The sequence below is a fragment of the Strix aluco genome, chromosome 23, assembly GCF_031877795.1.
Source record: "Strix aluco isolate bStrAlu1 chromosome 23, bStrAlu1.hap1, whole genome shotgun sequence".
Lineage (NCBI taxonomy): Eukaryota > Metazoa > Chordata > Aves > Strigiformes > Strigidae > Strix > Strix aluco.
In genome coordinates this window covers 1,478,983-1,495,760 of record NC_133953.1, presented here as the reverse complement: position 1 = coordinate 1,495,760, position 16,778 = coordinate 1,478,983, and the positions used below count along the sequence as shown (strand labels likewise).

Below are 16,778 nucleotides of genomic sequence, written 5' to 3'. Positions count from 1 at the left end.
CTACTTTTGTTATTTTGCTCTAACACAACCACTTTATTCCTGCTGCCTCTTCAAAAGTGGCATTTGCCAGACAGCCATACTGAAAGCGAGGAAGGCAGCGAAAGCAGTGGCTGAGCACAGCAACCCCGGCTGCAAGCCCCTGACCTGAAGCTGCTGCTCTGCTCCCGACAGAGCGATGACGTGCTCCCCGGTTAGGAGGGAACTTGCTTAACTGTGTTGCTGTTTCTCTTCAGTTTCAGGACGAGACTGCAAAAGCAATTCTACATTTCCATGCAGCATCCGTACTCGTGTTACGAATTGCACCTACAATAAAATCAGCTTTATTTCTCTAAGTCACATTTATGGCTGTCTACCCACCAGCCCAGCAGCGGTCCCAAGAGGCAGATGCTAGGGGGAAGGCTGTTTGCAGAAAGCCTCTGTCTCACAAGCTGCCAAAAGCAGAAGGGAACACAGAGAAGCAAAGCCAGGCGCAGCCTGAGCCACCCTTCCAGGCGCAGCCAGGAGGAGCCCAGACCCTGTGCCCAGACCCCTCCGCCACTGGCCCACCCGGGGGCTTTGCAGGGTCTCATCTGGGCACCCTGTCCCCCCGGGTTTGCCGACACGAGTGGCCATGGCCCGGCCCCACTAGAGGGGGCTCCTGCCCTTCCCGCTGCCTCCCCGGGGCTTTGAGCAAAGGTCTCCACACCTCCGTGGGCCTGGGCCAACTTGCCGGGCTTGGCTTCCCGCAGGGCTGCTGGCATGGGCGAAGTGGGAACACACCGTCCTTCCTTTCCCCTTCCCTCCGCTGAAGCCTGCGGGGTGGCAGAGCGGCTCCTGCGGCTGTGAGGATGGTGGGGACCGAGGGCACGTGTCCGGAGCCAGCCCAGGCTCCCTCCTTCCACAAGAGCCTCTGGCACCTGCCGCACGCATCTTGAGGGACTCCTCTCCAGCCACCTGAGGGATGGACCTGGCTTCTTGCTCCTTCCCAAGAGCCCACCGTCTAATGACATGGCTAAGCACAATCTTGTGGGCTCTTATTTCACTTGTTGAGGTGCTCTCCTTAGCTGTCAGACCTCTCTTTTACTCATTTCTGTTTCAAAATGGAAAATGAGAGAATTTATGTTACTAATAAGGTGTCAGGGACATGGTCTTCTCTTGAAAGTTGGAGTCAACCTATTTTGAAACAAGATATTGCAGGTTAGTAAAAGTCTCCAATTAAAGAGCAGAACAGACCCTCGTCCCAGGCCCGTGCGTTACACACACGTGGTCTTAAGTGGGAGCCGGTAGCGTCACTCCATGGCCAGAGCGGCCAAAGGGCGGTTCCAGCAAGAAACACACTCATCCTGCTGGACTCTGCGCGGGCTGCCGGAGGAGAAGTTGCTGCTCTGCAGAAAGACAATCTTAGGAGGTGGCAGAAAAATGACTGCTGAGCACTGCCTTACAGATACTTGAAACAAAATTGGAAAAGGCAAAAGTATCCTCTGTTTGCAAAACAAACAAACAAAAACCCCCAGCCTGATAAATATTTATGGTGGCAATGAAAGAAACAGTGATGATGTTTTGGAATAGTAACTGAGTGGAAATCTGGGGAGATGCAGTGATGAAGGGTTAACAGAAGGCAAAATTATTCCTGTGAAAAAAGATATCTGATATCTCAGAGCTATCAGCAGAGACAAGATTCTCTGTGCCGTTCTGTGGACAATCCGTGAGACTGATGGCCTCGGTGCTTTTTGACATTGCCAAATTTGTACCTTGAAGTTTAGAAGTTAAAAATAAATTCAGCACTCTTTAGAAATTGCTGCAAGGATGATACAACAGCAAATGGGAGGAGACACATCCACATGGTTGCTCGTTAGCAGGAAGTCTGACAGTCCCACTGCTGTCCTCTTTCCACCAAAACCTTGTCCTGGCCAGTTCTAACATCCTCTCAGTGTGTCCCAGGTGATCCAAACCATCCCAATCGGAGCCCACATTGCTGCACAGCCAGCGTGCCCTCCCTCTGCTCCTCAGCTCAGAGCTGAAGGGAGCCCTTTAAAACACCTGGAGATTAGGGCATCCTCCCCGTCCCTGCCTTAGCACCACTGCAAGAATATTTAGCATTAGTCACAACGAAAGCTTATAACCCGGGATGACTTCTTGGAACTAGACCATGGACCAGACACAAACACAGCCACAGCCAGCAGCAGATTCTGGTGTTAAAGTGATTTATGGTCTTCAAATGCAAACCTCCTTATTTTGCCAACACACATGCACAACTCAGTTTCATGCTCTCACAACTGCCACGTGCCACCAGGAAAATATTTGGTGTCGCACTGAGCTTCTCCAGTACCTTGTGCTGCTTGTTAAGCACCGTGGGGTTTCCCCAGCTGGGCCTGGACTACAACCAGGCTGGACTCATCTCCAGTGTAACTGTCGTTTGACTTTTACAAGCACCAGCTAATGCAGTCTCTCAGTTCTTCTGCGGGATGGCTGCAACCAAGTTCCATTATAATGATCACTTCATTGTACCGTAGGTGTTGGTGTTTCACTAGGACATTTCCATCCTCTGGATGTGTGCCAGCACTGCTTCCAGACTGTCTGTTTTGCATTGCTTTTTTCGGATTCTTTGCAGGGTGTTGCCAAACAAATGGCCCTCATTGCTTCAGGCTATTTATAGACACCTTCAGGCAAATTTTCTTTTAGGAGCAAAATTACCTCCCACAAGAGGGGAGTGGTTTCAGGTGGAATCTGGGAGGAGGGATGATTGCAACACAAAAGAGCAAAGGAATATGGGAAGCAGAAGAAATTAATCTTACCTTGAAAATCTCCCTGGTTTACACACAGAAGTGAGCTGCGCTGGCCCCACCTTGCCTTTCAGTGCTCTCTGACTCAAGCAGGAAGAACGCACATTGCCTTGCAGGCCAAGCTGAGAGAAAGGAATCTGCTCTACTGTGCTGGGAAGGCTTTGGGAAACTCATCTTTCATCCGGTTATCAAGAACCTGAAGCAAATTTCTCTTTCCAGCACTGCTCAACCTGTGGCGTACGGACTTGTCTTCCTGATGCATGGCCCCGACTTGCTGGGCGCTGTGCTCTTCCTTGGGGTACAGCTCCGAGGTAAGGAAACCAGGTACTGTCTGGCCTCAGTTGCCATCTTGACTTTCCTCTTCTAATCCCTTAATTATCGTCCTCATTAAGGCAGCGACTTTATAGGAGTCTCGGATACTTGTGTGGACGATTGCTGTGATTCTTTCAGTCCGGGGTTTGCTGCAAGTCACACGAATTGATTGAGTTTCTTCGACAAACAGGTTTAGGTGTGTTCAGGCGGAGGAAGAACACTGATCTCATTCTGAGCTCTGGTTACACATCTTTTCCTCTCCTGCCAGGAATCTGGACTTTACTCCTAGATGTTTTTTTCACTATCTTTGTTACTAGACAATCAGAGATTGTTAAGCAGCACCGGGTTTAGATCCTTTACACAGCAGCGATTCCAGACTGACAATAAACTCACTTGAATTCTCAGTGGTTTATATCAATATAGCTGGAATCCAAGAACACCATGTCCTCCTTTCCCAAATACATCAGCACACGGCCACGCTCGGTAATCTGTCTTGAAAAAAGTATTTTACACTTATTTCCCACAGTTGTTCTTTTAAAGGAGTTTAAAATGAAAAGATTTGACACAGTCTTTGGATGAGAAACCTGATTTCTGCCAATGAAGTTTCTGAAATGTGAACACCTTCAATGTTTTGGCATTTGAAATATTTTCTCCTTTGTGAAATGATTTGGCAAGGAAGTCTCTGGTTATAAATTATTTTCAAATACAGGAAATGTATTGATTGTCTTTGTTATAAAGCCATATTTTACAACCCCAGATAAGCTTTTTTTTGCTTGACTCGCAGTGGGGTGAGTTAACTCATCTTCCTAAAGTGAAAGGAAATTATTAATATTTTCTTCTTCTGCTGGGTTAGTTTGACCAGTGAGGAAAGGAAAATAGTGGGAGCACATGATCAGGAACAGGGAAGACTGCCCCTTTCAGCAGCAGCAAGATTTTTAGCTCAGCACTGCTGTTTTGCAGAAACTAACCCACTACCTCAGAGAGCTAAAGCAGTCAGGCAAGCGCCACAGTGATTGCAGGGGAAAAAAAGCGAGAACTTAAGAGCGGCACCGTCTTGGTAGCACCAATCTGCCAGAACAATTGAACGCTGTCTGGAATGGCAGGGCAAGCCAGAGGACAACTGGGGCTCAGGCACGAGAGTCGTCCTCACCAGCAACCCTTCGGGTCTCCTATTTTTCATGTTTCTTCTTTCTGTGCCTTGATGCTTGCTCTCTTGCTGATTGTCTCTCTCTCAGGGTAGCATCAAGTTAGTGATGCTAACTTATTTTTAAAGCGGCAGCTGTGGTGGTTTGGTTAACAGAGGATGTTTCTTTGGCAAACAAATGCTTACAGCTTTATCTTGAGGATTTCCTGCAGAGATCCTCGACCTGACTATATTTGACTGTAGCTGTCCAGCTGGGCTATTAACCTTGTTGCAGACACTTATATCAGTAAGAGCAGTTTTCACCACGGTGTGCATGACACTCAGGCTTATAATACAAAATGTATATATAGGAAAGTTCTAGCATGGGCAATAGCAATTGTTTATTGAGGTTCAGCAGTCCTACTTGAAAGGGCAGGACTGCTTTTCTGAAGAAATCTGCTTGGGGAATTGAGTGCAGTAGAGTGTGGTCACTTGTGAAAATGTGACCAGGACAAGCACATGAAAAGTTATATGGCATCTTTAGTGCCAATCAGGAGCAAGTGTGTATTTAAGGAGGGGCTGCATCTACAACAGCATTGCAGCTCCTAGATGTCATGTTTGCTCATGGCTGAAGGGAGACATTTCCCCCCCCCTCCCCAGACAAAGTCTATTGTCCCTACAGGCAAGTCCTTCTCAGTGGTCCTTTCTCAGATCTGTAAGCATTTAACTGCTCAGCCACAAAACCACAAAGAAAGCATTGTACCAGCAGTTCAGATCAAGGCAAACTCCCTTGAAACCAACAGTGTGCAGCTTGCACATCAACTGACAACATCTGTGAAGCACAGGGGATCTCTTGGATTCTGGATACGCAGGATCAGCCCCCTCAATAATTACAACTCTGTGCCTGTGACTGTGGCTTAAACATTGACAGGGATAGATAAGGCAGGCTCCTGCATAGACTAAATGCAGATCAGGAGAAGTGATGAGCTTACTCCTAGACAGTAGTTTTCTTTACCTCTAACCCCTGCTGTTTTCCCTGCAGCACTGTGGCCTGCAGCAGCCGTGGAAGTTCACACTTCCGGGGAGGTGGATGCTGTGAACGGCACTAACCTGCGGTTAAAATGCACCTTTTCCAGCAGCAGCCCTATTAGCCAGCACCTATCAGTGACTTGGAACTTCCAGCCTGAGGACCTGAGCTCTCATGAGCCGGTGAGTGAGACCTTCACGCTCCATTTCACTGATGCACACTTGCCCAAACAAACCAGTCCCAAGGCCCAGCACTGGGTAAGCCCAGTGACTGCAGAAATTCCAGGTGTGGGTATGGGCACAGCTGAAATGCACAAGGCACTGTCTTTTGAAATGGCCTCAGAGTTCATCTGAGAGCGACTGGGCCAACACAGCCCTCCCCAGCTTAGGCCATGTGCCTCAGCTGGTGCCACTCCACTTTCACACGCTGCTTCTATCACAACGACTGCCCAGCGCGTAGGAATGACAGCTCCCTCTCTTTCTTGTAGGTATTTTATTATCTGAAGGAGCCCTACAAGCTGTCTGCTGGACGGTTTAAAGAGCGAGTCACCTGGGATGGGAATATTGAGCGTAATGATGTTTCCATCGTTATCTGGAATTTGCAGCCCACTGACAACGGGACATTCACCTGCCAGGTGAAGAACCCACCAGATGTTGATGGCACAATTGGTGAAGTGCGACTCAGAGTTGTGCAGAAAGGTGAGAGGCCAAGAACCCCACCAGAGGTCATGTGAATTTAGCCAGTGTGAAGCATTGGCAGGTCTTCCTCCACATTTGGGAAAATATATGGTTGAAAAGGGATTATAAAGAGAAAGCATGAGGGTAGTTAATGGATACAAGTTAAAAAGGAGCCTGAGGAAAGGTTATATTCACGGATACAGGTTCCCAGCCTCATACCAAGAGCCTTCTGTGTGTCCCTCTTATTCATTTATCTGTTTCTCTCCATGCAGTGCATTTTTCAGAAATCCATTTCCTGGCAGTGGCCATTGGGTCTGCTTGTGTTCTGATGATCATTGTGGTGACAGTTGTGATTATCTGTCGACACCATCGGAAGAAAGTGCAAGCGAAGAAGATCGAGGTGGCAGACACTGAACTGTAAGGACAGAAGGAGAGAGAGAAAGGCTTCTGGGAAAGCTTGTCAAATGTGTCTTTGTAGCTACTCTGATTCATTGGCTTGGACCCTACACTAAGTGTCTACAATGCAAAACTGCCAGCGCAATTAGCAATAATTGGCTGCTTACTTGCAGTCAGAACAGAGCCCCAGGATGAACAAGCTTTGGAGTCCTCATTTTGCTCTTGCCCTTCACAGTGGCTCCTCACTCAGAGAAGGATCCAGTTGTTGTGGTGGTAGTTGGCAGATGATCACTCTGTTCTTTTCTCCCTGAACCTGACACTGTGGTCACCATGCATGTAGCACGCTTATTATCATATAACTTCTTTTTATATGTTATGTATGTTAGATGTAACTCAGAAGGTGACTCTGCTGCTCAGAATATCTGATGCTGATTTGGGCTTTTTTTCTTTTTTTTTTTTTTTCCTTTTTCGTAACAGTAGAGAAAAGGAGAATCTGAAGATTAGAGAAGAAAAGGAAGCCAGTCCATTAGAAGACTAGAGGTTTTCAATGGTCTATACAATGCAGGTATCCATTCAAACGTTCTGTAATTACTGCAGACTTTCCAAGACAGTTTTACTTAGGTATTTCATTTCTACGGCCATGGGGGCCATAAACGGAAACGGAGACCACAGTCACACTTTGCTCTTGAGGAGCCTTCAGACGGACTGCCAACTGAACAGGCAGTGGAGACAGAACTGCCTCTTAACTGCGGAAGAGATTTCTCCACCCTAGTATTGAGCGTCATTGGTAGGAAAGCCGTTGTTGCTGCTTTCCATGACGTGCCTGCTTTGTGGATAGAGGAATGAATTCATTTCCTTTCACCAGTTTTGAATCTGCTTTTTGACTCATTATTGTTTTAAAATTGCTACAGGAAGACTGAAACTGTTTCCAGATTTGCTGGCTTTGCTGACATGCTTCAGCATAATTTTTAGTCGCTCAATTTCTGAGGTCAGCAGTTGCCTCTGCTGTTTGTGTTTTCAACAATAATTCTCAGTAATGAATCTGTTTTGTTTTTCTTATAATCTTTCTTCTTAGGTACTTCTAAAGCAGATGGTGAAAGCTTGTAATTTTGTATGCTAGAACAAAGCTGAATTACAGACGCCTCATGCTGTGAGTGTGGTATCCCCGCTCAACCTGAAATTCCTGCAAGGAAAAAGGATGACATTAGCATAAGTTGTGTATTTCCTTCATTGAAGCAAAGCAGGAGGAACTTGCCCCATGAACAAGGAACTTGCCTTAATCTTCACACCTGCTGAATGTGAAGAAGCTGCTCTGAAGATGAAAAAATGCCAAAAGACTTGAACAAAATGCAAAGATAGCTGACTGAAGAGAGATATTTGAGCAGATGCACTCTTGCACCTTAAAAGCCACAAGGTGCATATGTGTTGCCATATTTTTCCTCCCTCAAACTCCTCTTTGACATCACGAAAAGGAAGACTGACTACGTGAGGGATCAGAGGAGCAGCTGGTTGCTACAACGTGCTTTATATCTCTTCGCTACTTTAAATGGGAAGTATTACAGTTGGGGAATGGATGCTGTTTCTTATTAGGGAAAACCTTTACCAGTGGGTGTGTTTTTCATATTGATCTCTTGCACCTTCAGTAGCTTTGTAACTGCGGTAGCTGAGGACACCACCGCCTTCTGCTGCGGAGCGCGGCCACGCGCTTTGGCAGCTCCTCTCCTTTCCCCACTCCCGCTCTGCCGGGGCGTCCCGGCGCTGCCTCCTTCCCCCTCAGCTCTCCTGCCGCGCTCCCCGTCCCTCCGAGGGAGCTCACCGCTGCCAGGCACTTGCAGGTACCCTGAAACTTAGGCCGGCAGCGGCTGCTGCAGTTGGAGCCGAGAGGCCGCCCCGAGCCCCGGTGCGCTGTCCCGCTGCCGTCTGGCATGGCAGCGGCGTGTGTCGGCCTTCCACCAAGAGCAGCAACATCCCGCTTCTCTCCGGTGCCGATCGCTGCCCAGGCCGCCAGCGGGGCATCTCGCCCTGTTCCACGCGCTCGCTTGGCACATGCCCCGTCCTTCCATAGACTTAATCTCTCCAAGGCAAACGAAGCCTTAAATCATTGAAACGGCAGAGGTGTTACAGTATTTAACCAGCACCAAATCAAAACATCAGCCTGCTTGTTTAAAGAGTATCTTTATGACTTTATAACTCTACCTGTAATGTGCTGGCCACGTTATCTGTTTGTATGGTTTCATTTCTTATCATGTGTGTCACAAATAAACATGCCTGGTGGAGAGCAGTGAGGGTGTTATACAAGCGCTGTGACACGGTACACGCACGGGCCTGCTGCGCCCTCGACGCCTCAAACGAGGGGCTTTTCTGCTCGGAAATTACCCAAACCGCAGCCAACGGGCTGGCCCAGAAACGAGCCGCCCAGGGTTTTTGGGGTGCGATTGCTGGACGCCGGGAGGGCCGGGGTGGCAGGAGGGCCGGAGCCCCGCGGTGACCGGGCCACGACCCGCCGGGGCCTCCGCGGCTGCCCCAGGTACGAGGCGACCCGTCGCGAGGGCGGCGCGGGGCGGCCATCTTGCGGCGGCCATCTTGGGGCTGCCCCCGCCCTCACCTGCGCTGCCCGCAGGTGAGCCGCCATGTTGCGGCCCTGAGCGGAGCCGGGATGCGGGACGGCGGGGCGGCGGCCGGCGGCGGTCTCCTCCTTCCGCGGGGGGTCCTGCTGCTGCTCGGTAATGGGGTGGGGGGGGCTCCGGGTGTGGAACTGCCCGCCTCGGGGGGCCGCCGCGGCGGTGGGGAGGGGTGGGACGGGAGCGGCCCGGCCGTGCCCCGCTCCGCTTGCGGTGGGTCCGGCTGTTGTCCCGCACGGGAGCTGGGCTGTGGGCGCCCGGGAGGCGGCTCCGGGGCCGGCGGCCCCCGCAGCGGAGATGGTCCGCGGGGAGGCAGCGGGCTCGGAGGCTCCGGGAAGGGCCGTTCCGGAGCGGGGCCGGGGGGGCGGCCGGCCGGCCGCGGGCCGCTCCGGGCCCCGGCCTCGCTGTGCGGGCGCCGCGGCGAGCTCGCTGCGCGGAGCGGGTCTGTGAGAAGGAGCAGGAGAAGCAGGGGTGTGCTGGGGGTGTGCTGGGGGGGCCGCAGGGAGCCCCTTCAGCCGGGCACGGCGGGCAGCTGGCCGTGCGCCTTCCCTCGCTCCGCTCGCCCTCGGGCCGCGGGTACCTTTGTCCCAGCTCTGCTTTGCAGAGACCTCAGCTGCGCGCCAGGTTTTAGGACTTTCAGGTGGTAGCAAAAAGTGTGTTGTCGAGACTCCTACATTTTGCACTGGTAGCTGCGGGGCAGGTGTGCAGCGCCAGAAACTTGCACGGGAGCTGGCGAATCTGAATAGAAACAGCAGAGGAGTCAGCTGTGACAATTAGAGCAGAACTTCATGCGGAGTATCACCGTAATAAATCTTCATAAGCTAGGAGATTCCTGAAAGGGAGGACCGGAACGATGCTCCTGCTGAACGCCGGGCAGGCTGACCTCATTCCTGGCTGGAGCATCGCAGTAGGCAAATGAGACAGAAGTTGTTGCACACATGGAAAACAAGAAGTAAGAGTGCTTGCTGCTGCAGGGTGACTCGACCCGCTGCGTGTGCTAGTCACTGGCTGTATCACTTGGGGCAAGACACGCAGAGCCAGAACTGCCTAGAAGTAGTCTAAAGCTGGCACTTTGTCAGAGACAGCTGATTTGGTTTTTCATCTCTTTATTTCCATATTTAAATATCTGTAGGCTCTTGGTGGTATTTTCCAGATAAATACTTTAATTGGGGCTACTTCAAATCCCACAGAGAATAGGTTAGGGAAGTTGTCTGCGTTTCTTTACATTTCATTAGGGGAGAGGTAGTCACTGCTGTGCTTCAGTCTTTGGACTGTGGTTGAGCTGTACATGCATCGATACCTTTGGGACATCATCACTCCTGCACCTCACAGCTAACAAGAGTCTAATCCGTGCCTTTTGTGCCTCTTCCATCAGGTGTCTGCAATGCTCTCTCCCTGGAAATTAAAGCCAGTCCTAAAGTGCAAGCTTTCATTGGTGAACAGGTATCGCTGAAATGCTCATTCAAATCCAGTTCTCCCATCACTGAGAGCCTGACGGTAGACTGGACATACCGGCCGCTCGCGGGTGGTCAGATGGAAACAGTAAGTGGAACAGGGAGTCCTTTTCTAGAGGAGATTGCCCAGGCCTCTGTGCATGCTGAAAATCTGATGATATGTTTTCTGTTTGCCTTGCTGTGCTTCTTCATCGCTTTGGGGTTCGGGACTCTCATCATTGCTGCCTTTCCCATGTGAAATTGCATTAGTATTCTTTGGGCAAAAAATACTCTCTGTAAATACATAATAGCATGATGATGTTAAAGTAGATAAACTTTGGGGCTTGACCCAAGTGCTGCATTGTATTCTGTAGCTATGTGTGGAACAACTGTAAAGCATTTGATTGGTAGCTTTCTTGAAGGCAGCTGTACCCTAGTAGTTCTGTCATGCAGTCTACTGCTGATACACCTTGGAGTGGTAAGAACATGTGTGCAATGACAGTCTGAAGACAGCGATGACAGCCTCTAAGGTTTGTGGGCTGCTACTTGCTGTTTTGTTGGCAGCATTTTGAAGTCTGAGCATAAATACGTATGTCTGAAAGCCCAGTGGAAATCTCTCATTCAAGGTGGAAACAGAAAATGCACATCTTCACGGATTATCAGTAACTTCTGCTGCCTGATGAGTTTGAATTCTTAGGAGTGTCCTTGTATCTGGAACACAAGGGTGGTTGGTGCTTCTATGAAGTGAGGTCTGCTAAGTCTCTACTCATAGGACAGCAAGAGCAAAGGTGGAAGAAACAAAAGCGGAAGAACTGCAGAAGGGAACAAGTTGGTCAGAATGGTGATGGTGACGTCTGAGAGCGGAGCCTGGTAGATAAAAGCGTTGGAGATCTAATGAGATGGGACTGACTCAGAATTATCAAATAGGAACTTGAAATGGTCTCCTGTATAAGAAGTACTCCTTCTCACTTCTTAATGTGTATTCCCTTATGTTTGCAGCCCAAAAAGCAGTTTACTTTACTTTACTTTCTTAGACAAGTGTTTTATTGGTGCAATTATTGTCTTTGCCTCCTTTCAGATTTTTCACTATCAGTCTGTTCCGTACCCAGCAACAGTGGGAAAGTTCAAAGACAGGATATCCTGGATTGGGAATGTTGCCAGGGGTGATGCTTCTGTTGCTATCGAAAGCCCAGTGATGAGTGACAACGGGACGTTCATCTGCAGCGTGAAGAACCCTCCAGACGTGTACCATAACATTCCCCAGACGGTGCTGATCGTTACGGAGAGGGGTAAGCCGCCATTTCAACAGCGTGTCCTCGTCTAGGTGGTGCAGCTGCGCTGCAGCTTTCTCAGAATCTTAAAAGTCTGAGCATCACATGTGAAATGGCTTCCCTGGAGTTCCACGTTAGAATTTCTGCAACTTACCTCAGCCCTTCTTTGTGAGCTAAATACATTGAGAGCTATTGAATTTATTGAGGGCAGGAAGGAACAGAGGAAGCTGTGGTGATAACAGAAATCAAAAGTGTGCATTTGTTCAGGGATTCCGGTCTCCACGTACTGCGGCAGTAGAACAAGTTAAACATTTACAAAATACTGGTCCAAAAATAACTGTCACATCACAAACACATGTTCTCAGTAATATTTAATTTCCTCATCTGCCCTGCGTGTGAGACCTGCCCCAGATTTGCAGCTCAGACATGCTGATAGAACTGTGTCGTGACCTGCCTTCCTTTGTATTTTTTGCATATAAAACACCCTACTGTGCTGGATATGTGATAGGAGTCCTACGGATTCAGTGACAAGCTGTTTCAAATCTGCCAGCTCTGTGCTTTATAGGAAAAGACTGGCAACCTGTGTCCTGGATGAATATTTGTCACAGAAAGCCATATTTTACTAGTGGTACAGCTGGGCTGTTCTTTGTCTTTCCTGCAGGCCTTTCCTTCCAGCTAACGTCAGCGGTGCTGCTGTCCATTTTAGTATTTCTCCCTTCCATCATTGTGGTTGTTCTGCTGTTGGTAAGGATGGGAAGGAAATTTGGTGTGCTAAAGGAGAAAAAAAAATCTGGCTGTAAGAAATCCTCCATCGAAGTGTCTGATGAGTAAGTTCTGGCTGGAACCTAAAGCCTGTATTTCTACTTTGGCCTGTTGATACAGGCCAAAGGACAGATTCTCCGCTGTTCTTCATTTCATAGCTCTCAGCATCTGCAGTTCAGTCACTGAAATCTACTTCTCCATGAGCTTAATTTAGCCAGCGGTCAGAAAGCTTTGGAAAATCCCTGCGTTGGAGCATAAACTCAGTGCTGTACATCCCTCTTTTTCTGCCATTCGTGTGAGGTCATGGAACTGAAGCAGTTCAGGTTTAGACAGTCTTTCACTTCTGTAATCGGATTTATTTCAGCCTAAGTCAGCAAGAGATTTTGCTGATGCGGGCTTTATGTGTTGCATTTTGGGGTGAAGTACCCATAACAGCAAAGCAAACTGAATAATGCTAACTGGTTCCCCCGTGGCCTGCGCAGAGATGCCAGGTACTGAATGAGCCTTGGAGACTGAATTCCCTTCTGAACTGGAGAGGATTCTGTTCTGGAAGGGTTCAGTGGTGAGAACAACAAGGTAACACTGCTACTGCTGGAGCTGCACCTGGTTTTGCAAGGAATTCAGTACTATAATTTCTTGCAGAATGGGTTTTTAATCAGTGTTCTGATTAGCGGTGTAAGATTTGCCAGCCAAATAGCAACTCTTGTTGTATTCTTCGTGGCACTTAGGTGAAATGTCTGCCTTCAGAATAAGGGACCTGACACTCTGTTCTTTTTGGGTTTGCTGGACAGAGTCGAAGGCTTTTCATCACAATGAAATCTTCAATTCAGTGTGGTAGAAGTAGCGTTCACGGTCCGTAGGAGATACTCGTATGTGTGTTGCGAGAAAAGTCCAACCTAATCCTGTGCTTTTTCTGCAGGCCTGAACATACAGAGACAGACAACTGCTTGGGGAAACTGAGAAGCTGGTGTCTGAACTGTGTGGTAAGTGAAGGCTGGTGTTTTCATAAGTGGTTTTGTCAACTTTGGTGCGCAGAGGAGGTGCTAAGAGCAGCAGGTAGAGCTTGTCATAACACCTCGGATATCAGAGAGGCGCCCCACGTGGTCAGGTTTCTGCTCCTTGGTGTTTTCCACATATGGGCTATAGGGGCTGAGAACTATGGGGTGTGTTGCTAAGAAATACTGCACTACTGGTAGGGGAGGTTGTCTTCAGATCCACCAAATTGATTTTTCATTTGACTTTATTGAAATCAAAGCTGACATTTTAAGATGAAAGATCGGAATTTGAAGTGCTGGCTACTGTGCTGTGTAGTTTCTTTAAAGGCTCTGCAAAACCTACTTGGGGTTTGACAGTGCTACAGTGGGGCAGGGCAGGAGTGATACCTCAATCCGCTATGTTTCTTGCAAAGATGGTAGTGTGCAGCCTTCCCTCCTTTTTGGACATCTTCCTACTTACGCTGTTTTCGTCACAACATAATCCTGCTAAACTCTTGTGGTTTGTTTTTTGCTGGCTTTTTGTTTGTTTTGTTTGGTGAGCTGGTGGTTGTCTTCTAATCCTGCTTGTTCACTTGCTACCCTATCAGCAAGCTTCTGTTAGTGGGATGTGTTGTGCTGGAACTACTGAATGTTTTTGCCGCCTGCTGTACTTGTTTTGTAAAATGTGTCTCTTAAGTTCTCTGTGCTGGCATTAGCAGCCACAGCCATAAGTGTGGCACATTCTGGAGTAAACTCACTAATATGCCTAACTTGAGAGTATATTCATTTTTTCCTGATGTGCTACAGAGCAAGCTTACCTCAGACACACCTTTACATCTTTTATAGATGGTCAGGAAGTATGTAAGGAGGGTTTAAATGTCTTGCTTGATAGACTATTCTAATGCCAGTGATTTAAAATGTACTGAATGCAGACAGGTGTGTGCTGATGGTTTTACACTTTATTAGATACAGAATGAAAAACGAGCAATTATGCAAGTTACGTATGAAATATTGACAATTCCACATAAGACACAGCAGTTACAATGCAGCAGTATAGGGGAAAGAGAGTTTTGAGAGGTGCAGCAAGCAGACAATGCTTTACGCAAGAGAGAGAGTTGCCGTGGGAGCTGGAAAGGCTGCTGGCGTGCTGGGGAGCAGGGAGGCACCATTGCTTTACTGCAGGTGGAGAGGTGGGGAAAGGCTGGCAGCCCCAGTTCGGTCAGACCAGTGCTGTCAGACAGTGGAGATTGTAAAAATTGTAAAAGTTCTTCTCATCCTTTGAGAGAAGGCAAATCTGAATGCTATAATCCTGCTGCTTTCATACTGAGCGTTTTGTCAGCTGTTTGATACTTTGCTCTCTGATACTGAAATATTTAGCTTACCAAGTCTCTGAACATCGTGTCTCACTCACTTCACTGATTCTACATTTTTGAGGTTTCTGTAATGGACTTTTTCATGCTTAATATATTACCAAATAATGAAAGTTGCAAAGCCAGTTTGGACTTAAAATGGCTGGAAAGTTAGTGAGATTTCCCTTACAGAGCTGCTACGTTTGAGTTTCTTTCAAGTTGAGAGCTGCAGAGCTGGGTTGTGGGGATGCTCTCAAATGGTTCCTGTGGCTAAAACAATAGACAATGGGGATCTGAAAGTATGTGGTTGGTTGTAGCTGAAAAACAACAACTTGTGCTGCACCGGACCTTCTCTGTAGGGGTTGGTGGTGCTTTTTAAAAAGATGGCTGTCTGCACTTTATGGTTTGTGTTTTACTTGAGTTTTAGCTGCTACTTGGCTTAAAACACACTTCTCGTGTTGGTTATCCAGTGGCAGTTCATCTGTGTGTCTGTGATAAGTCAAACAGATTTACCTGCCAGTGCTTACATGACTGCAAGTCCCATGGCTTATGCGAGCAGAGCAGCATTTTGGAAAGCGTTTATGCTCTTGTCAGAAGCCTAGCAGGCTCAACATTTCATTGAACTCATAACTTGTATCTTCATACACAGTCTCCATTTCTCTCTCCATGCTCCCTGTTTAGGACACGGATGAGGAAGACCCATACTGATGAAACACTAAAGCTATGGATAAAGAACAAAATTACAGCACTGAAAATGTTGGCTAGATAGGTGTATGAAGGCTGCTGGATAACCAGTGCAGATTGAAGGACCTGCTCAGATCTTGGTAGATTGGAAGAATAATGCCAATGGGATAATTCACTTTTATTTAAGCACAAAATCATGATTCTGGAAATCTTTCTAATTTATTGGAAAAAAATTATGTCTTAACCTCACTTCTCCAGTGCCTACAGAAACCTCAGTGCCTACAGCTGTACAGCCTGTTTCCTACCAGCAGTCTGACACTGCCTGTTTCTTAGTTGTCTTGTAAATTTGTTTCCTTTATTATTGGTGACATCCCACCTTTCCTGAGCCCTTGAATTCGAATTGCCTGAAGCACAGGCTACTCCAGAGTGACATCTGCTCTCTAAGGTGATCATCATTGGGCATTGACAATGTTTTCTTCTCAATTTTTTTTGGAACATACTTCTAAGGACTTAAAACTGTTTGATTAAGTTGGTATGTGGCATCCTTTGTCTTGGAGTGAAGAGAACCTACTGCTTTTTAACTATTTCTTGGTTGAATCTGCCACTTAATTTTGTTCCTCCTGTTTTCTGATTCTGTTTTGAAGTCACCGACTGCGCGGTAGTGTTACCTTACATTGTTGAGTTTTATCTTTCCTTCTTTCTTTTATTATTTGTCCAACAGCTGCAGTACTAGGTACATCTCCTTCTATTTGTAGGAGTGAAGCACAATTCTTATAAAACTAATTTTTTAAAAGCAGAAATGCAAATGGGGACTCTGTATCTGGGGAAACATTAACCCCATCTACCTCAACCATTGAGTCAAGCAGTATCCAAAGGAATGATCCGTGTTTGGAACGACAGCCATGTTCCTCCTCTCTTCTACCGTTCTAGGGAAGCAGCTAAACGTGCCTCATTACTGCCCGGTAAGAAAGAGTGCTTTCTCTTTCACCAGCCGAGTCCAGTAGTGGATGGCAGAGAGCAGTGGGATCATGTCTGCCCGATACCTAAACAGCTGCTGTTTCCTGCTTCCTTTCTGTATGCGGCATTGGTCAAATAGTCTCCTTTTATATGTGTTACAAGTTTACTGTTGATTTGGTGCCATTACCAATAAAATGCTTTGTTCCATTCTGGGCTGTGCATTTTTTTATTTGGCTAAACATGACTAAATATAGTTGAACTCATAAAAGTGCCATCCTGAGTTGTTGCTTAGCTATAGAAATTGTCATATGACGATGGGTAAAGGTGTTTCAGGAAGAGCTTTAACTCCAAAGGCAACGTGTGCCGAGTCCCCCTTTAGCAGCTCTGTGACGGCTGCCAGTTACAGGTATGTTGAAGTTCCTGACTGCAA

General features: G+C 47.6%; 2 protein-coding genes across 2 annotated transcripts; both read left to right on the top strand.

Moving 5' to 3' along the window:
- Window positions 1-2,718: 2,718 nt before the first annotated feature.
- Window positions 2,719-8,579, top strand: MPZL2 (myelin protein zero like 2). Its single transcript, XM_074848728.1, has 7 exons — window positions 2,719-2,804; window positions 2,856-3,073; window positions 5,240-5,406; window positions 5,712-5,922; window positions 6,174-6,318; window positions 6,775-6,862; window positions 7,373-8,579. The coding sequence occupies exons 1-6, from the start codon at window positions 2,719-2,721 to the stop codon at window positions 6,833-6,835; spliced, it is 888 nt and encodes a 295-aa protein (XP_074704829.1). The 3' UTR covers window positions 6,836-6,862; window positions 7,373-8,579.
- Window positions 8,580-8,882: 303 nt separating this feature from the next.
- On the top strand, window positions 8,883-16,558 carry MPZL3 (myelin protein zero like 3). The gene is made up of 6 exons (XM_074848979.1): window positions 8,883-9,020; window positions 10,294-10,460; window positions 11,430-11,640; window positions 12,284-12,449; window positions 13,304-13,367; window positions 15,389-16,558. Exons 1-6 carry the CDS (start codon window positions 8,954-8,956, stop codon window positions 15,413-15,415), a joined length of 702 nt encoding a protein of 233 aa, XP_074705080.1. The 5' UTR covers window positions 8,883-8,953; the 3' UTR covers window positions 15,416-16,558.
- Window positions 16,559-16,778: the final 220 nt, after the last annotated feature.

What these genes read in the sequence shown, in the direction of transcription:
- MPZL2 (XM_074848728.1), top strand. Translation starts at nt 2,719, where the DNA reads ATGATTGCAACACAAAAGAGCAAAGGAATATGGGAAGCAGAAGAAATT. An exon ending in CCTTGGGGTACAGCTCCGAG is followed by an intron (nt 3,074 to 5,239) that starts GTAAGGAAACCA and finishes TTTTCCCTGCAG; the next exon opens with CACTGTGGCCTGCAGCAGCC. An exon ending in GAGGTGGCAGACACTGAACT is followed by an intron (nt 6,319 to 6,774) that starts GTAAGGACAGAA and finishes TTTTCGTAACAG; the next exon opens with TAGAGAAAAGGAGAATCTGA.
- MPZL3 (XM_074848979.1), top strand. Translation starts at nt 8,954, where the DNA reads ATGCGGGACGGCGGGGCGGCGGCCGGCGGCGGTCTCCTCCTTCCGCGG. An exon ending in GGGGGTCCTGCTGCTGCTCG is followed by an intron (nt 9,021 to 10,293) that starts GTAATGGGGTGG and finishes CTCTTCCATCAG; the next exon opens with GTGTCTGCAATGCTCTCTCC. An exon ending in CGGGTGGTCAGATGGAAACA is followed by an intron (nt 10,461 to 11,429) that starts GTAAGTGGAACA and finishes GCCTCCTTTCAG; the next exon opens with ATTTTTCACTATCAGTCTGT.